Here is an 18,324-nt window from a genome sequence, read left to right on the forward strand (position 1 = left end):
AAGTATAGAGTTCAGAAAAAGTAAGACAAACATGGAAAGTTTTAGGCATTCCCACTGGCATACCCTGAACAATTCCTGAAGGATGTACATTTTTAAAATACTATATGAATAGTAGTGTTTATTTCTGACAGAGCACATGACTTTATGAGCTGTAGTGAAATAATGAAGAGAGTGTTTGGAGGCTGACAAATGCAAATGTGAACTTCAGTGTGGCTGGGTCCTGAAACTCCTGACAGATTTGGTGGCCAGGAACATCATTCTGAACTGATACCTGCTATCAGAGTTCCAATTTCTGAGTGAAAGTATCATACTGGTCAAACTGAAGTGTGATGGACTTAGTGCAATACTTTCTACTCACGGAGAAGAAATACCATGTTTTACCTACACTAGGGGAAAAAAATTTCTACGTTACTCCTACATTCAGGTCCCTGGTAGAATCAACCACAGTGATCTAATAATGAGCAGTGTACAAACCACAGTAGTAACTTTCCCTTAACTATATAGCAAGGATGTCCTAGCTGTTCACACATCTCTTCTCTCTGAAAACCCTCTGAGCAGAAGAGTGGGAATGATTTAGGGCAAAGTAACCAGAACAGCTTAAATCCTTGGTGCATGTAAATGCCAAGCTACAGCTAGTAGAGGCAGCCCTTGCTCCATTCTGGTACCTTTGCTTTTACACTTCAGATTCAGTTTTGCAGCTGGTAAGAATCATTGCCTTTTCAACAAAAAATGGTCTCAGTATGAAATATGACTGTGATGTTGTGACAGCATTACAACATTTAGAAGTGTGGCCCTGAGCTTTGCAACTGCACTTTATAATGACTAGTTCAGAACAAGTGTTCTCAACACACTGGACAGGGAAAGCAGGGAGCAGAAACCAGCATTCCCTGCAGAGTGCTCCCACGACTAACCTGCAGAGCCCTGCTATACAGGATAGCATGAAGTGTTGGCACAGAGGGCGAAAAAGACTAAGCCTGCCAAAAATTATATTGTATCTTCATTTCTAAAACACCAAATTGGCACTTCACTCAACATTAATTTTCTTTTGGAAAGAGGGAGTACACCTGTTCTCTCCCTGATTTAATAATGTTCCTTCTGGCTTCTCTGCATGATCCCCGACAAGACACTGTATGCTATGAAAGGAGGAAATAATTTTCTTGATGTACTTAAATACAAGCAATCTAGTCTCAAAAATGGTATAAAAAGGATCTCTTTCTTGGCATTTTCAAAGCCTTTTAGTTTGATTAACAAGTTAGAACACACCTAGAGGTCTCTGGCAGTTTACCAGTTCAAGCAAATATGTATATTTCTCTTGATTTATTTAAAAAAATTCAGTTATGTTACTCAGCTTGGAGATGAAAACAAAGAAACAAATTCCACCTCACTTATTTTAATGAAGTTTCCAATTTCAGTTAAAAGTTAATATGCAAGGACTAAGGCAATTTTAGCAGAAGTAAGGTAGCAGGACTACAAGGATCTGGCACACAAGTTCAGTCTTATTGATGTGTGCAAAGCTATGGCTTATGTTGTCTACTAGAGATTATAACTTTGAATGGATCATCTGTTTACTCACATGAAAATATGTGGAAAAAACCCATATCAAATTCAATGTATCAGCATTTAACAGCTACAAAATTATCAATCTACTGCAGCACAAACAAGTGCAGAAGAACAGCTGATCCTACCTTCTCCTCCTCTCTGCCCATACTAAAAGGGTCCTGGACAGACATCTACATTAACTTTAAATAACGATTGGCAGATTTTTAGTTAGTTGGAGAATTAAAATGGATCATGGTGGTCTGGGATCAAAGAAGAACAACCTAGTAGGGCTTAGTCTTTAAAAAAAAGTATTCCTGATTTATAATTTGCTATCTTTAAATGGAACAGCACATACAAAAGTAATCATAACTGTGTTCACGCATAACTTGAAATAATCCTTAGAAAAGAAGAAATAGGAACTGCTACACTGCATTAAATGAGCTCTACACAAAAAACCCCCACCATTAGAAACTTCAGGAAAATAAATGAGAACTTTTGTAAAGCAGATGGGCACATGATGAACTGCTTCTTGCATTAGGTCTCAGTTGCAGACTGGCTTAAAATCTGAGAGAGTAGATTAAATATTGTTCTTAAAAGTCTGTGGTAACTTCACATATTACTGACATCTGCTCAGATGTTTTCATTTGTTAGCTAGAACACCACATATGTTTCTCAAGTCCACAAGTTCTATGGCTAAAGAATGAGCAGCAGCTGTCATTCAAATCAATCATGTTTATTAGCATCTTGGTAACTTTTAAAGTCTTATGTACCTATTGATAAAAGTCAGTTTGCCTCTACCACCTCAGAGGAACTGATACTAAAATTGAATTGTACCTTTGCATTTGTAAAACAATTCTAAATGTTAAAAATTTCAAATAAATTCTAAAATGTTAAAAGGATTTTGGAAGTCTGACCACTATTTTAAATTCACCCTGATTGTTTAGGCTCTACTAGAGCAATGGTTTGGATTGCAAAGCCAAATTTCTGAGTTTTAAAGTAGTGCTTTCTCAATGATCTTAAGCCTGGATGACTACACCAGCATTTTATATTCTTTGGTGAACAGAAGAAAAACTGGTCAATGTGCTTATGTTAGATTTTGCACTTTGTTCCAATCGAGTGTTTTGAGCAACACAGCCTAGGCACTGCAGCATCTAAAAAAACATGAAAAATTCTAGATCTGCTTTGATTCTACCTGTTTTCCATTCAAGGTAGGCACTCAAGGTTGACACCATTTATAACACAAATCATCTTTTTTAGATGCTTTTTTTTCTTCCTACTGCTCAAGGCTGAAAAGTCTTGGGTAAGATTCCTGATTCTGTTCCCAAAACAGCATTATAAAGTAATGCTCTAAACCACAACACACACAGACAAAAAAACCCCAAAGCTGCAAGGGGAATAAACCAGGCAAGTACTCTAAACCACTAGCCTGGAAGCAAACCCTTTTTGCTTTGTTTCCACATCTCTTGTTTTTCTGGGATTGCTCGGCTTCACAAGGATGGACAGAACGTGTTTTCTCTCCAAATACTCTATAGCCTAGTGGTAAGGGTGTTCTCCTGGTATGTTTATTTAATTTTGATTCGCGTCTTTTAAAGTTCTGGGTGCATTCCAACCACTACATTACTTGTGAACAGCCTCACCACTGAGCTGAACTCTCATCCTGATATGACTCATTTTGAGCTTCCCTAGGAGTTGGGACAAGAACTTTACTATCTCAAGTAAGATGAAAAAAACCCACCCTGAGGCTAAAATAAGATCAGTACCACCCAGAACAGGCATTTCCAAGTGGGCAGCTGGTTAGTCATTAAGGAAATTAAGACTGGAGTCTCAAGTTTTAAGGGATGTTAACAAACCTAATTGTATAGATATCTTGTCCTAGATTAAAAAAAAAAAAAAAAAAAAAAAAGAAGTGTGCAATGAATCACAGGTCTGTTAAGAAGCTGCAGAAGAAACAAAAACTGCAGAATATTTACACATTAAATATTCTTCTGGCAATCACTATTTTAAGCATATTTAAGATATAGCAAAGTATATTTGTGATGAATTACACTTTGCTGGTTTTGGTTGTATAGAAACTATTTTGCCTTTAAAAAAAGTCACTAACCAGACTGATGAACAGCAATTGAAACTACCATCAATGTTTCCCTCTAAATACACAGCACACTGGCCATCACCATCCTCCTCAAGCTACAGGCTTTCATACAGCAATATAATGAGTTTTCACCAAATAAAGATTACTCAGTTTAAGGTTGCTTCATGCAGTATAAATACTATATGACAAAGATATTTATACAGTTACAAATCATCTGTTCAGTGCAGAAATATTTCTTTTGTACACATAGACACACCAGCAAACGCATTTTTATAATATGAACATAAAATAAAGAGCTTACTTTGACCACATAATTGAACCTTCTGATGTCCTGAATTGCACTTGAAAAATCTAAGCGGTTAAAAGCTTCTCCCAGGGTGCAATAGCCGTGTCTCTGAGAAGAAAAAACACACATTAAATGGAAAGAAACAAAAAGACAAAATTGGGCATGGATGCCACGCTCCCTGAAAATACAATGTATCTGGACTGAAGGGCTATTTACTTTCTCGCAGAACAAATGAAAACAGATCTTCTGTTTGGAACTAACAGGTACTTAGCCAAGGCCTTTCAACTCATGCTAATCGTGCAGTCTGCAATCACTGGTATTTGAATGACCCCAGATTCTACTCCACTCTTGCACGGCCATGATGTTGGCACCCCCTCATGGATATCACACTCCCATTTGTCTCAGCACAAGGAAGAACTTGCTTGTACAGCAGTCTGAGCCTACAACCATAAGAATTATCTGACTCACATATGAGGATAAGAGCATGGGTAGTTGCTCCTAGGATTGGAAGAACAAATGGTCTCAACATTGAAAATTTATTTTCCAGGTGCTAGAAGTTTAGGTACCTTTTTTTTTATGTCCCAAGAGCATGAGCAATTGCATTTTCTTTTGTATTTCTCCACAGGTATCTTAAGGTAAATGTGGAAGCTTCAGAGGGTGTCGTGAAATACTTAAGGTGGCAGTAGCAGCCCAAAATGACATGGGATCACATAAGGTGAGCACATTTAGAACCACAAAGCCACTTGGGAGCCTAGAACCAAATATAATGATGCTAAAAAGAAACAAACTAATTCCCTAACTGAAAAGAGAGATTTGCAGAGCAGTGTGCTAGTATGGTTTATTAGCCCAGAAAGGAGAAGGATAAATAATTATTTGAAACTCATTCCTAGACAAACTTCCTTGGTGAATTATGTGATGGTGACAACATGGCAGTACAAACTAACCTTCCTTTTTGTGACCCAAAGAAAGCTTACCCCGGGTGCATCCCAGTGGGACAGGGGACAGTTATTTACTCACTACAGAGTGGTGGTAATTATTGCCTATCAGTTAGTGACCAAATTTGAGATTGTACTGCTTGCTAATCCAGTTCATATATCTCAGATCCAAGTGGGCTGCACACTTCACAGTGTGCATACCTTGGCTGGCTAGTTGCAGTGAATTAACACTTACAGACAACAAAATTTCTCTTGAAATTTAAGTATTTGTGTCTATTCTCTGGCTACAGAGTTATCAAAAGGCCAGATTAAATACATTAATATGAGAGATACATTTCCTTGAACAGCTGGAAACAGATTTCTATGAAAGCTCCGCCTTTCCCAATGCATCATGACAAAATTACTAAAAAAGCATCTCCTTCATTTCAGCTACACACCTGCACTTGTTTTGGCCTTCTTTATTTTCAGTGCTCTCCCATGGTATGTTTTACAGGTTTCTTATGAAGATCTCCCCACCCTTGTCATTTTGCCCTAACAAACTGTATCCAGTTTAGAAAAAAATGTTTCCTGGTTGTGGGACAGCAATTTCAAAATCAAGTAAGATTATAACCTGTAAGAAAAACTAGAGCCTCTGTAAATTATGTTTTAGCTTAAATTGTTGCTCTGAATGTTTTGGTTCAACTATGCTTATTCCTTGCTACTTTTTGATTCTGCTACTTTTTTTAACTTTTTTGTCTAAGTTTTTGAATTTACATGAAGAATTTCTTGAAAAGATTAGTGATTAATTCTAACTATCCACAGTTAGTTTTTTACACCCCCCTCAAAAAAAAACCCCTGAGAAGTCAATGGTCAAATATTAGAAGACAACCAAAATATTTTTTTCATTCTCTGAATGGACAAGAAATGCAAGCAAATACCACACATCCCTAGCAAACCAACTTCTAGAGAAGAGAGGAAAAAGTAATCCCAACATATAGGTTATGCAGAACAGCAATGAGAGATTTTAGGAGATTTGTGGTTTGGCCTGAATGTAGTTTGAAAACTCAGCCTAACAACCCTATAATTCAAAACACCATAATGACTGGTGACACTCTGTCATCTCCCCTTCCTCCTTACCTTAAATTTGACATGGCACAAAGGGACAGAGCAGACAGAGGGCTTTGAATCTGGTGAAAGGTTTTACAATTATCTTCAGATGCAGAAGGGCAGTCTCTGGGTCACTGATCTACAAGGTGAAGTCTTCCAGTGTGTCCTCTACCTAAGCTCTCTCTACAATACCATGCTCTTCCTGAGTACAAAGTTCTGTATGGTCTCTTTTAGCCCACAAATGCAAAGCCAAATTTTGCCTGCGTGACTGCAGTCATTGCACTCGCCTGCTTCCCTCTCTCCACGGCATTACCCTGTGGATGCAAAACATCCTTGCTGGTGTTCAAGTTCCACCCATCCCAGATAACCATAGGAATCAACACAGGAATGAAACTCAAACTTCAAGACAGTTTACATAAAATGGATGTATTCTAAGTTTTGGCTTTCCAAGAGTCCATCCCAAAATTTTTCATGTTCCTTTTACAGTTGCATGATACAGTTTATATCCCAAACTGAAAGCATCTGGTCTTTGTTGAATATAAAGGTCCTCTTAGTAAAGTTCAAAACTGAAATTTTACCTACTTACATTCTAATGTACACCAAAATTCCAAAATATCAGGTAGCTGCTTGCAAGCAGCTTCTTTGGAGACTCTTATCTGGTTTTGCACTTTCAATTTTAGTTCAAAGACAGACAGTACAAAGCCAGATGGGCTTGGATAAGTAGCGGAGAACTGTATGTCCATCCTTGCAAGTTCCCACATCTCTGCCACAGTGACCCACATAAAAGTCACTTTGCCAGCTGCCTTTGCCTCACCACGTACAGGTGTGCTATGCTGCCAGTGAAGAGGGAGTTAAATATAACCCCTAAGACAACTGCACAAATGCTTTTTTTCAATATTCAGTCTGTCAATTAAGACACACAAATGTTGCAAGAATTGACCTAGAGCATGCAGACTTACTTCCTTGGTGCTTTCTTTATGAACATAAATCCACTTTTCATGATAAAAACCTAAAATAAAATCAAAATACAAGGATTTTAGGCTTCCACGTTAGCTAACGCCTTCTAGAAAGAAACTGAACTAAACAGACAATCTTCAATAAACTGCTTCATAAGATAGGAGAGATGGTAGAACAGTTTTAATGAAGAAAGTTTATAAAGGCTGGAAAGGATTACTAAAATTTTTTAAAAGTTACGTACTTCAAGAAAATAATGGAAGAGTTATATAATTAAAAAACAAAACAAAACAAAAAACCAAAAAACACAGGAGTGAATTACTTTTGGATCTTTGAAAAAAAACCCAATAAATGATCAATACCACAGCTTCAATTGAGACATATCACTTTTGACATGAGATTTGTTACCAATACAGAAGTAAACATAATTTGGAAGGCTATTCTATGGGTGAATAGAAATGAACAACTATAACTACATTTTTCTGAAGCTACATGAGTCTTCTAAAAAAAAAAAAGAAAAAAACCCAGGCGTACATTGTGAATCCGCATTATTCCTAATATGATCCTTTTTCCTTTTCTTGGCTGCAAACTCACAGTCTTCAGTACTGTATACTTCTTTCTCATCGTCCCCATTTATGATGCTGAAATAAAAACATCTAATTAGAACAGCAGTGATTAAATATTTAAGATGCATACAGCTTACAACTTTGTACATTAAAGTCTACCAGCTGAAAAAAAGCCCACTGTATTCTTAATTAAGATCCTCTACCTGACTGTCTATAGCAACAAGTATCTTGAGAGAAGCTGTCGTGTTCTTTTCTTCCCAGTGCAGTTGAAATTTGTGTCAAAGTGATTAAATACATAGAAGTATCTTCCTAATAGGTATCTTCTAAGTCATTACTGACATTTAGGGAGGGCTTCTAAGGAGTCAGTACCAGCTGGACAACTGCAAAGCTTTCCAAAGCTCTGATGTACAAAAACTCATTACTTGAAACGAACCAAGCCTTGAAAAACTGCACGCAGGTATAAAAGTCAGTGCAGAATTGTTGCACACCCTTGCATAGGCAGAAAGCCAGCAAAGAAAGACATCTCTTACTACTCTCACCTTTGAGGCAAAGAAAGTTTTGCTTTTAACAAACGCTTGAACCACAACACTGTAAAAATATAGGTGTCATGGTACTGTTTTACCAATGACTTGTACAGCATCAAGAACAAGTGGCCTGTCTCTGCCAGAGAGCCTCGACTATACCTGTCACTTCTGATACATAACTATGTAACCCCACACTGAGGACTATACCAAATAATTATGTATAAAGTGCACAGACAATGTGAATATACATAAAAAATATAAGGAAATAAACTATTAAAATAGTGGGTTTTTTATAAAGTAACCTTTCTAAAATTTACATACATTTAAAAACTGCCCATACTACAGGGAGTCTACACAGTTTCATAAAAGTTTCTTTCCATTTTTGCAGATAACTGTAAGGACCAGCAACACACATAAGAATGGGTGTTCATTTTTGTAGCACTGAGAAGGAAGATACTTCATATGAAGGCTATGGTCTTGCACAGATAATCATAATAATGAAGGATATGTGGTAGTGAAGTTTAACTATAAGACTACTTTATTTCCCCATTATTGTTCTTTGACAACAAAGTTGAATAAAAAGCCCCTCAGATTTGTTGTTGGTTTTAATCTCAGTTTGCCAGATGAAGCTATTTATCAATGTCAGTTTGAATTTCAAATTAAAACAACTGAACACTATAAACTGAAGGACAGCAGCTTATTCAAAAATAACCTGTATTTGGGCATTAAGTTGTAAAAACTAAATTATTTTAGTTTATTGCTACTAGCTTATACAGTTAAAATTTTTACACCTGAATCATCTGTTAGGGAGGATAACTAAACAACACTGTAAATGCTAGCTCAGCTTAAAGATACACAAGTTGAGAAGACTCAGAAATCAAAAGTTAGTTTCATCTTAGCTTTTCTTTTCCAGGATTTAAACCTAACATCTCTGCATTCAGACAGTGCTCCATCCAAGGTCAGCACCTTAGTTCACACCTTAATATTTTTAAAGCAGAGAATAAAGACTCAACACCTTCAACATTGTATGCAACAGTGCCAAGTATCACCTCTGGTCAAACAGCAAAAGAGTTCAGAGAGAAGAAACCACCAACAGGCAAAAGCAAAGCAACTGACAAAAGCACAACATCAAGTTCTTTGATTATGTAACATTCCAATCCATCAGGTTTGTGTTTTTTTCCAAAGCTATCATAAAGGAAATATCTTTTTAAGCTCACTAACAATTAATTTAATTGTCTTTTAACACATTGGCTGCATCACCACGTCAATGTGAGAATTTATTGCAGAATCTGAAGAGTTGCTGCAGAATCAGAACTAGAGCCCAAAACTCCCAGAGCTTTGTCATCCTAACAACAGACAGAGAGCATGGGAGGCTGCATTCCTAAAGGCCTGCCTTGAAAAGGATGGTTAAACTGTAGAGGTTCCTTCTTTTGTTCCTGGAGAGGAAGCATCCCTAGAAAGCAATTTAGAGCAGTAACACACCTGAAGTGATTTAAAGCCCACTCCTGCCTCCCAACAACAGAGAATTCCTCAAGCATCAGATAAACAAGCAAGGCAGATTAAGTATAATCAGTAAATCACAGAATACACTGAGTTGGAAGGGACCCACAAGGATCATCGAGTCCAACCTTAGCCCTGCACAGGACAACCCCAAGAGCCACACCATGTGCCTGAGAGTATTGTCCAAACTCTTCTTCACCTCTATCAGGCTTGGTCCTGTGATCACTTCCCTGGGGAGCCTGTTCCAGTGCCCAACCACTCTCTGGGTGAAGAACCTTTTTCTAATATCCAACCTCAACCTCTCCTGAAAGAATTTCAGGCCATTCCCTCGGGTCCTGTCACTGGTCACCACAGAGAAGGGATCAGTGCCTGCCTCTCCTCTTCCCCTCATGAGGAAGTTGTAACTGCAGTGAGGTCTCCTCTCAGTCTCCTCCAGGCTGAACAGACCACTCTTTATATGGCTTCCCCTCAAGGTTCTTCACCATCTTCATTGCCCTCCTTTGGACACTCTTCAATAGCTTAATATCTTTCTTACATTGAGGTACCCAAAACTGCACACAATATTCAAGGTGAGGCTGCCCCAGTGCAGAGCAGAGCAGGACAATCCACTCCCTCGACCAGCTGGCCATGCTGTGCCTGAAGTCCCCCCGGACACGATTGGCCCTCCTGGCTGCCAGGGCACTGCTGACTCACATTCAACTTGCCATTGACCAGCACCCCCACATCCCTTTCCATGGCACTGCCTTGCAGCATCTCATTCCCCAGTCTGTACAAACATCCAGGGTTGCCCCATCCCAGATGCAGAATCCTGCACTTCCTCTTGTTGAACTTTATGTGGTTGGTGATTGCCCAGTCCTCAAATTTGTCAAGGTCTCTCTGCAGAGCCTCCCTGCATTAGAGGGGGTCAACAGCTCCTCCCAGTTTTGTGTCATCTGCAAACTTGCTTAGTATCCCTTCCAATCCTGTGTCCAAGTAATTTATGAAGATGTTGAAGAGCACAAGGCCCAAGATGGAGCCCTGTGGAACTCCACTAGTGACAGGTCAACAGTCTGATGTCACCCCATTCACTGTTACCCTCTGTGCTTGACCCATGAGCCAATTGCTCACCCATCCCATGATGTGTTTATCCAGCTGTGTGCTGGACAGTTTGTCCAGAAGGATCCTGTGAGAGACAGTATCCAAAGCTTTACTGAAATCCAAAAAGATGACATCAGCTGGCTTCCCTGATCAACTAGGTGAGTTACCTTGCCATAAAAGGAAATCAGGTTTTCATAAGCAGGATTTTCCTCTCATGAAGCTGTGCTGGCTGTTACCAATGACTGCATTATCTTTCAGGTGTTTTTTAGTACCTCCCAGAATAATCTTCTCCATAACTTTACCAGGCTTTACTGAAGTGCAACTGACAGGCCTGTAGTTTCCAGGGTCCTCCTTCTTGCCCTCCTTGAAAACTGAGACAAGGTTCACCAGCTTCCAGTCAGCTGGGACCTCTCAGGAAGAAATTGTTAAGATGAAAAGGGTATTTCAAACACCTTTTAAATTTGCCTGTGACATTCCTGGAATTTTTCATGTCTTTTTAGAGAAAGGACAAATTGGACTGTTACTTCTGAGGATCTCCTGATACGATGGTTTATTTCCTCATGTTCTGTCCTACTTCATGTGGAGAGCCTTCCCTACTTATCTATAAACACCACCACTCTTCTTGACAAACCTTAAGTCTGAAAGCAAGGAATGAAAGCAAGAGTTCCACAGACATCAGAAGAATGAGACAGAAATAGAGGCAGTTCCAGTAACTACGAGTGTTCGTTCCTTTCAGAAACCTGCAGAGCTGCTTGGTGAGTAATAAAGCTGCTCTACCACTGCAAAAGCAACCCCTGTCCCCTTCAAACACCAAGCTAAGATACAATAAACCAAATCAAAAGCTGCACGTGCCATATGGTGTAACAGAAGCCTTAATGAAATGTGTTTATCTTAATAGTGCACATGACATCCGAGTGCACCTGGAAGGATTTAAATACATACATAATACTGCCAATTTACAGCTATTCTTACTTTCTTGTCTTTATGACACACTTTAAAAAAAATTCTCTAAAGCTTTTAAAAGCAAAGTATCTGGTGTTCTTAGAACTATAATATATTAGAAAAAGCATGTAAGAACTTCAGCTTTTTCAAAAAAAAGTAATTTCATAGCAGTATTTAAATAAATTTTTGGGTATGACACTTAAAATTATGGAAAATATGACAGGGCTGTCTGAGCTCCAACTATTCTTCATTACCCTCTTGCTTCTTCTCACATGGCCCTCAAGACACACAATTACATACAGAGACACACTAAGTGCTTTAGAAGAGACTCAAAGCCAGTTACAGCTTGACCATGCATGGAAAATCCTGAGGTAAGTGCCTGCACCAAGTAACATCACAGTGTATTTGTCAAAATATTTTACACTGCATTCCTCAGTATGAAGGCCTGCACACACCACAGAAGAACCCTAAGCCTGGGTATATGCTGGGTACCGACTGGACAAGGAAGCAGTTTTGCAGGAAAGGAGCCAGGAGTCTTGTGGATAAGTAGCTGAAAACAGGTCAGCAGTGTGCCCTTGCGTTGTATTAGGCCAACTGCACCCTGGTTATATCCTGCAGACTGGAAGAAGTAATCATCCCTCTTTATTTGGCATGAGAAACTGCATCTGGAGTACTGTGTCTAGTTTGGGGCTACCCAATACAATAAAAACATTGTCATACTGGAGTAAGTCCAGTGGGGATTTACCAAGGTACTGGAGCACATGATGCAGGAGGGTAAGAGAACTGACCTTGTTCAGTGTTAAGAGCTGGTGGTGAAGGGAAATCTGATTGCTGTTGATTTCTGAGAATATAAATATAAATAAGATAGAACTAGACTGTAAGGTATGGGGAAGTGGGCAGTGCTAAGTCAAGTGGTAATGGACACAGTCTGTGACAAGAAATTCTTACTAGGCTGAGGGCGGGGACAAGAAGGGATGACACAACACAGGACAGGACAACAGTAAACTAAAAAGTAACACTGAGAGTAACAGAACTTAAAACAGGAGCCCAGAGAAGAATTCCCATTCTTGGAAACACACAAAGCTGAACTGGGCAAAGCCCTGTACAACAAACATCAGCTGGCCTTGCTTTGCGCATGTGTTTGGACCAGATGGTGCCCAGAGGTCATTTACACCCTAAATTGCTCTATAATGTTGTGCAAATAGACATTAATTGCTGCACAGCAGCAGAAGTTAACTCACAGACAAATAGTTCAAGCTGCAATCAGATTCAAAGTTCAAGGTGCAGTGAAATTATTCCAAAGTAGTGCTATTATGCCAAGAAGTATCAACTTGAATTCCTTAGTCTAAATTTGGACAACATACATTTTTAACTGAATAGACAGAAGTAGAATTAAAAAAAAAAAAAAAAAGAAAAAAAAAGCTGCAAAGTTTGGCTTTGCTATGTAGGAGATGTTTAAGATGAAGATGGGGAACCATTACAGATGAGGGTGCCTGCTGCAGACTAGGCCAGCCCCTAAGCCTGCGATTCTGACAAACTGGCAAGCTAGACTAAGAAACCCAAATCATGAGACACTGCAGACTGTATGGAAAATATTTTCCTCCTTAGTGCATTTCATGACCAGTCCCTTCAAATTGAAGTATTTATTTTAGTCCTGAACTTTCAAAATCCAGTATTTTTGCTCTAAGAAGCAATAAAAATACCTCACCTTACTCTCTGGAGAAAAGATATATAAATATAGATACACAATTACAAGCAGAAGAGCAGAAGTCTTAATGGTATTCACAAAGACAATGATAATTTCTTTCATACTTGTCAGGCAATATTAATTAAAGCAACCCACAAGATGCAATTATTTAGCAACTGGGTAAATAGCTTCAAAAATAAATTATATTTCCTCTAATTTGCCAAGTATATTATTAAAGGTATGAAAGAGAGAAGAAAAGATTTTTTTTTTTCAAAAGTCTTTAAGGCAACTTTTATGTCAGAGGCTTACTGAACATTTTTGCAGTGTTGGGTATCCACAGTGGCCGGACTGTGTGGAAAAAGAAGTCCAAATACGATCAGTGACAGATGAACACAAAAGGAAAAAGGGCATGAAGAAAACAATAGGTCAAGACAAGCTTAATAATAATTCTTCACTGCTTAATAACTCCCTTGAAGATTATTTCACAAATTTAGAAAACACAGGTGTATGACTACAGCAAGCCCCAGCTTATCAGTAAATTCTCTCTAAATCAGATGTTATGATACCATTTCCTGGACTAACAATATAACACTGAATGTTCCCTTTCCTCATTATGAGCACATTATGCTCTAATTTTTGGACGAAGAATGCTATCCCTGAGAATTACTTCTTTGTGGAGAAACTGAGTAGAAATTTGTTTTGACAAAGCTATTTATATCACACCAGTCCGTGGGCATTTGCCACAAGTATTATTTTATTTATCTAAGCTCTTTCTCATCTGTTTTACAGAAGGACATACAGTCATATATTGCATAAGAGAATGAGCATTAAGCTACCACCGACTGTACATCTGGAGTAAAGGCCTTATATGGCTGCTATAAACAGAACTAATCCAACACTTATCAGAAAGTCTTCATTCACTTCCTGATAACAGTTCAATATGCCTCTTGCACTTGCAATTTCTAAGTATTACCTTTACCTTTAAATAGTACTAGACAGGCTTTTTTCATTTTTTTGGTTTGGTTTGGGGTTTTTTGTTGGGATTTGGTTGTTGTGGTGGTGGGTGTTTGTTGTTTTTCTGTTTTGTTTTTCTCATTTGATTTTTGTTTGGATTTTTTGTTTGGTTTGGGGTTTTTTAAAAGATTTTTTATTTCATTATTTTTAAAGACATAGAAGGTAAGAAGTGCTCTGGCTGCCTAAAATAAGCAACTCAGGAAGCAGTGACAAAAGACAAACAATCTCCGTAAGGGTCTCCTGCCTGCCTAACTAAACAAAATACATGGCTGCATTTGCATACAGACGATATCAGCTACCACAGACAGTTGCACTGTGATGCCCTCCCACCTTGCCATTAACTCATGCAGAATTAATTACTTACTGTTCTTTTTAACTTACACAGTGTGGCTGACATCATTCAGCTGATTATTCCCATCCTCAAGTGAAGGAGTAAAAGGTTCACATCGTTTCCATCCATCTTCTGTTTTAACCCATCTCCATCCAGGGGATCTCCAGTCTTGGCCCAAAAATGGCATGGTTTCTCTGTAAGCAGCAATAAGAGATTCTTCGTGTGTTATTTATTAATAAAAGTTGCAAAACTTCTTGCCATTATTTCAGTTTTATCTTTAACCTTAAAAAAAACTGTTGCTTTGATGAAAATTCTCTGTAGAGTATCCTTTAAAGAAACAGATTCAGTGGTTTAAGTACATTTTTTATTCTCTAACCCCATTCTTCTTGTCTTTAAGCGTTTATTAGATCAAGGTAGGCTTCCTAGTTCTTTAGAGAACAGGAAAAGAAAGGTAGTCCAGGAAAGGAATGATTCCAAAAGAAGCAAAATTGTATCCTGTGTAATCTGCTTTGCCATGATCAAACAGATTACTGGTTTTTATACATGACTAATAAATGGTTGTTAAAAAGATTGATAGTCCACAAATTCAGTATTGATCCTTTTATTTTTTCTAAGGCTTATAAATACTGAGTTTGTGCTACAGTGTGTAGTGATGTTTCAGTAAGGGAATTTTCATTTTCCCCAACATTTTTTCAGTTGTTGTTGAGGGTCACCGCCCATGCCAGGCTATTGATCGACAAAAAGAAGACTGCAACATAAAGTCCATTGTGACACATCTCCCAAAATCTCTACAAACAGATGCAAGGTATGTCATTCAAACAGTGTTCTGCTACCTTTTTTCAAAAGTGAGATTAACTTCTGACACATTAAGAATGTAAACAAAGCAGTTTTCTACACTTTGAAGGCAGTGACCTTGCCAGCTTTTGCTGCCTTCTTCCCGTTCATCACACAAACTTGTTGCTCCTGAGTTTAACAAGGGATTTCACATGCAGGCTATAGAGGAAAGATAACATTATCATATTTGAAACATATGTTAATATATAATACCAACAGCTTTGGTCCTAACAAGTATGTGTTTTCTAATACTTTTCCAAACTGAAAAAAATATTAGGCCACATCAGTCAAGCATCACTATGAATTTATTTACCCATTTGCACTCTTGACCAGCATCTGCCCAATATATTAGTTACAACAGGAGAGGGCACAGATGCATAAAAAGCCAGAAGAAATACAAATTGAGTGAGACAACTGAGTTTTTATTTAATTAAAAATCTGTATACTACACAAAACAAAGTACATTGTCTATGCCTTAGCACTGACTAAAGTCCCCTTCCTACTCATAACTCAGCCTTCCTCTGCATCTACCAAGAACCTTCTCCAAAAATTACCACATCCTTTCCCCCAGTTACCACAAACTCTATTCATGCTTTTCCAATCCTTATATCGCTTCCTAGGAGTAATATGAACACAACACACTTTTTTTCCCAAGTTGTTTTCAACTTGACTGATTTCACACTGACTGATCACAGAACGGTTTGGGTTGGAAGCAACCTAACGACCACCTAGTCACAACCCCCCTGCCATGGGTATGGATATGTTCCACTAGACCCTGTTCCTCAAAGCCTCATCCAGCTTGGGCTTGAACACTGACAGGGATGGGATACCCAACACTTCTCTGGGCAACCTGTGCTAGTGCCTCTTCACCCTCACAGTAAAGAATTTCTTACTAAAACCTAATCTAAACGTACCCTCTTTCAGTTTGATGCCATTCCAAAGTGCCTCTCCCGCTTTCTTGTAGCCCGCCCCCCCCTTAAGTACTGGAAGCCTGCCCTACAGCTCTCCCCAGAGCCTTCTCTTCTCCTGGATGAACAAAGCCACCTCTCAGCCTGCGTTCATGGCACAGGTGCTCCAGTGCTCTGAGCGTCTTCATGGCCCCCCTCTGGACTTACTCAAACAGACTGACACAATTCTTATGCTGTAGGTCCCAGAACTGGATACAACTCTGCAGGTGAGGTATCAGGAGAGTGGAGTACAGGGGGAGAGTCACCTCCCCTGACCCACTGGCCACACTTCTTTTGATGCAGCCCAGAATACATTTGGCTTTCTGAACTGCAAGTGTACACCGCTGGCTCATTGAGCTTTTTGTCAACTGAGTCATTCTCAGGACTGTTCTCAATCCATTCTCCACCCAGCCTGTATTTGTGCTTGGGACTGCCCCACCCAGCTGCGGGACCTTGCACTTGGCCTTGTTGAACTTCATGAGGTTCACACGGGCCCACCTCTGTCCTGTCAATGTCCGTCCTTCTGGGTGGCATCCCTTCCTTCCAGCGTGTCAGCTGCACCACACAGCTTGTCATCCACAAACTCGCTGACAGTGCACTCAGTCCCACTTTTCATGTCCTGACAAGGGTGCTAAACAGTCCCAATACCAACCCCTGGGGAATATCACTCATCACTGATCTCCACTCAGACACTGAGCCTTTGACCACAACCCTTTGAGTGCAAACATCCAGTCAATTCCTTACCCACTGAATGATTCATCCATCAAATCCATGTCTCTCCAGCTTAGAGACAAGGAAGTTGTGTGGGACAGCATCAAATGCTTTCCACAAGTTCATTCAGATGACATCAGCCGCTCTTCCCTCATCCACCAACGCTGTAACCCCACCTCCAAAGGCCACCAAATTTGTCAGGCAGGATTTGCTCTCAGCAAAGCCACGCTGGGTCCCATCCTCGTGCACCCTACTGAAATCCCAACACCCCACTCCTCCAGGCAGGCTCCACACCCATCGGTCTTACTCTCTGCCCCAGGCCCACCAGTTCATCCTGACTCCAACACCTTGTTCCCAAACTCCTTCAGCTCCACACGCCCCTAAGGGCGAGTCCCCAACCCCCCAAGCCACGACTGCCCACGCTCAGCCTCAAAGCCCCGCGCCGGCGGGGCTCACACACAGAGCCGAGCACGCTCCCCGGTGGGGCTCCCTTGTCCGGGTTCCCCGGCCGGGCTCCCTTGTCGGGGCTCCCCTCACCGGGCTCCCTTGTCCGGGCTCCCCTCACTCACCTCCTCTCCCCGCCCGGCGCTCGCACCGGCCCCGCCGCTGTTGCCGGAAGTACCATGGGCCGCGCTGGCCCCGCCCCCGCAGCGCTGATTGGTCCCCTCCCACCGCGCCTGTTGCTACCCGGCAGCACGGGTCGCCATTGGTCGAGCTGGGCGGACCTGGCCCCGCCCACTGCTGGCCGGGAGCGTCACGTGACCGGCGGGTGCGGTGCGCACGTGCCAATGTTTTGGTCGGCGGGGGCGGGGCGCGCGCGGGGCGGGGCGTGCCGGGGTGACCCCCCGGAGTGACCCCTCAGTGTGACCCGGGGTGACCCCCACTCCGGAGTGACCCCTCGGTGTGACCCGGGGTGACCCCCACCCCGGAGTGACCCCTCGGTGTGACCCGGGGTGACCCCCACCCCGGTGTGACCCCCCCGGAGTGACCCCTCGGTGTGACCCGGGGTGACCCCCACCCCGGTGTGACCCCCCCGGAGTGACCCCTCAGTGTGACCCGGGGTGACCCCCACACCAGGGTGACCCCCACCCCGGTGTGACCCCTCAGTGTGACCCGGGGTGACCCCCACCAGGGTGACCCCCACCGCAGGGTGACCCCCCGGAGTGACCCCTCAGTGTGACCCGGGGTGACCCCCACCCCGGAGTGACCCCTCAGTGTGACCCGGGGTGACCCCCACCCCAGGGTGATCCCCCCGGAGTGACCCCTCAGTGTGACCCGGGGTGACCCCCACCCCAGGGTGCC

The 18,324-nt window shown here is 41.1% G+C and overlaps 1 protein-coding gene across 2 annotated transcripts in view; it reads right to left on the bottom strand.

Annotated features, from left to right (window-relative positions):
* FBXO25 (F-box protein 25) overlaps positions 1–17,658 on the bottom strand; it is a 30,410-nt gene extending 12,752 nt beyond the window's left edge. For both annotated transcript variants that reach the window (XM_050315366.1, XM_050315365.1), the window contains exons 1-5: positions 17,592–17,658; positions 14,581–14,724; positions 7,424–7,530; positions 6,895–6,944; positions 3,930–4,022 (exon numbers count right to left, since the gene is read on the bottom strand). In XM_050315366.1, the coding sequence (XP_050171323.1) occupies positions 3,930–4,022; positions 6,895–6,944; positions 7,424–7,530; positions 14,581–14,724; positions 17,592–17,647 (450 nt within the window). In that variant the 5' untranslated portion in view covers positions 17,648–17,658. The remainder of the gene's footprint in view (positions 1–3,929; positions 4,023–6,894; positions 6,945–7,423; positions 7,531–14,580; positions 14,725–17,591) is intronic.
* Positions 17,659–18,324: the final 666 nt, after the last annotated feature.

The sequence above is a fragment of the Myiozetetes cayanensis genome, unplaced genomic scaffold (genome assembly GCF_022539395.1).
Source record: "Myiozetetes cayanensis isolate MyiCay16 unplaced genomic scaffold, myiCay2020 scf2-11, whole genome shotgun sequence".
NCBI classification, from domain to species: Eukaryota; Metazoa; Chordata; class Aves; order Passeriformes; family Tyrannidae; genus Myiozetetes; species Myiozetetes cayanensis.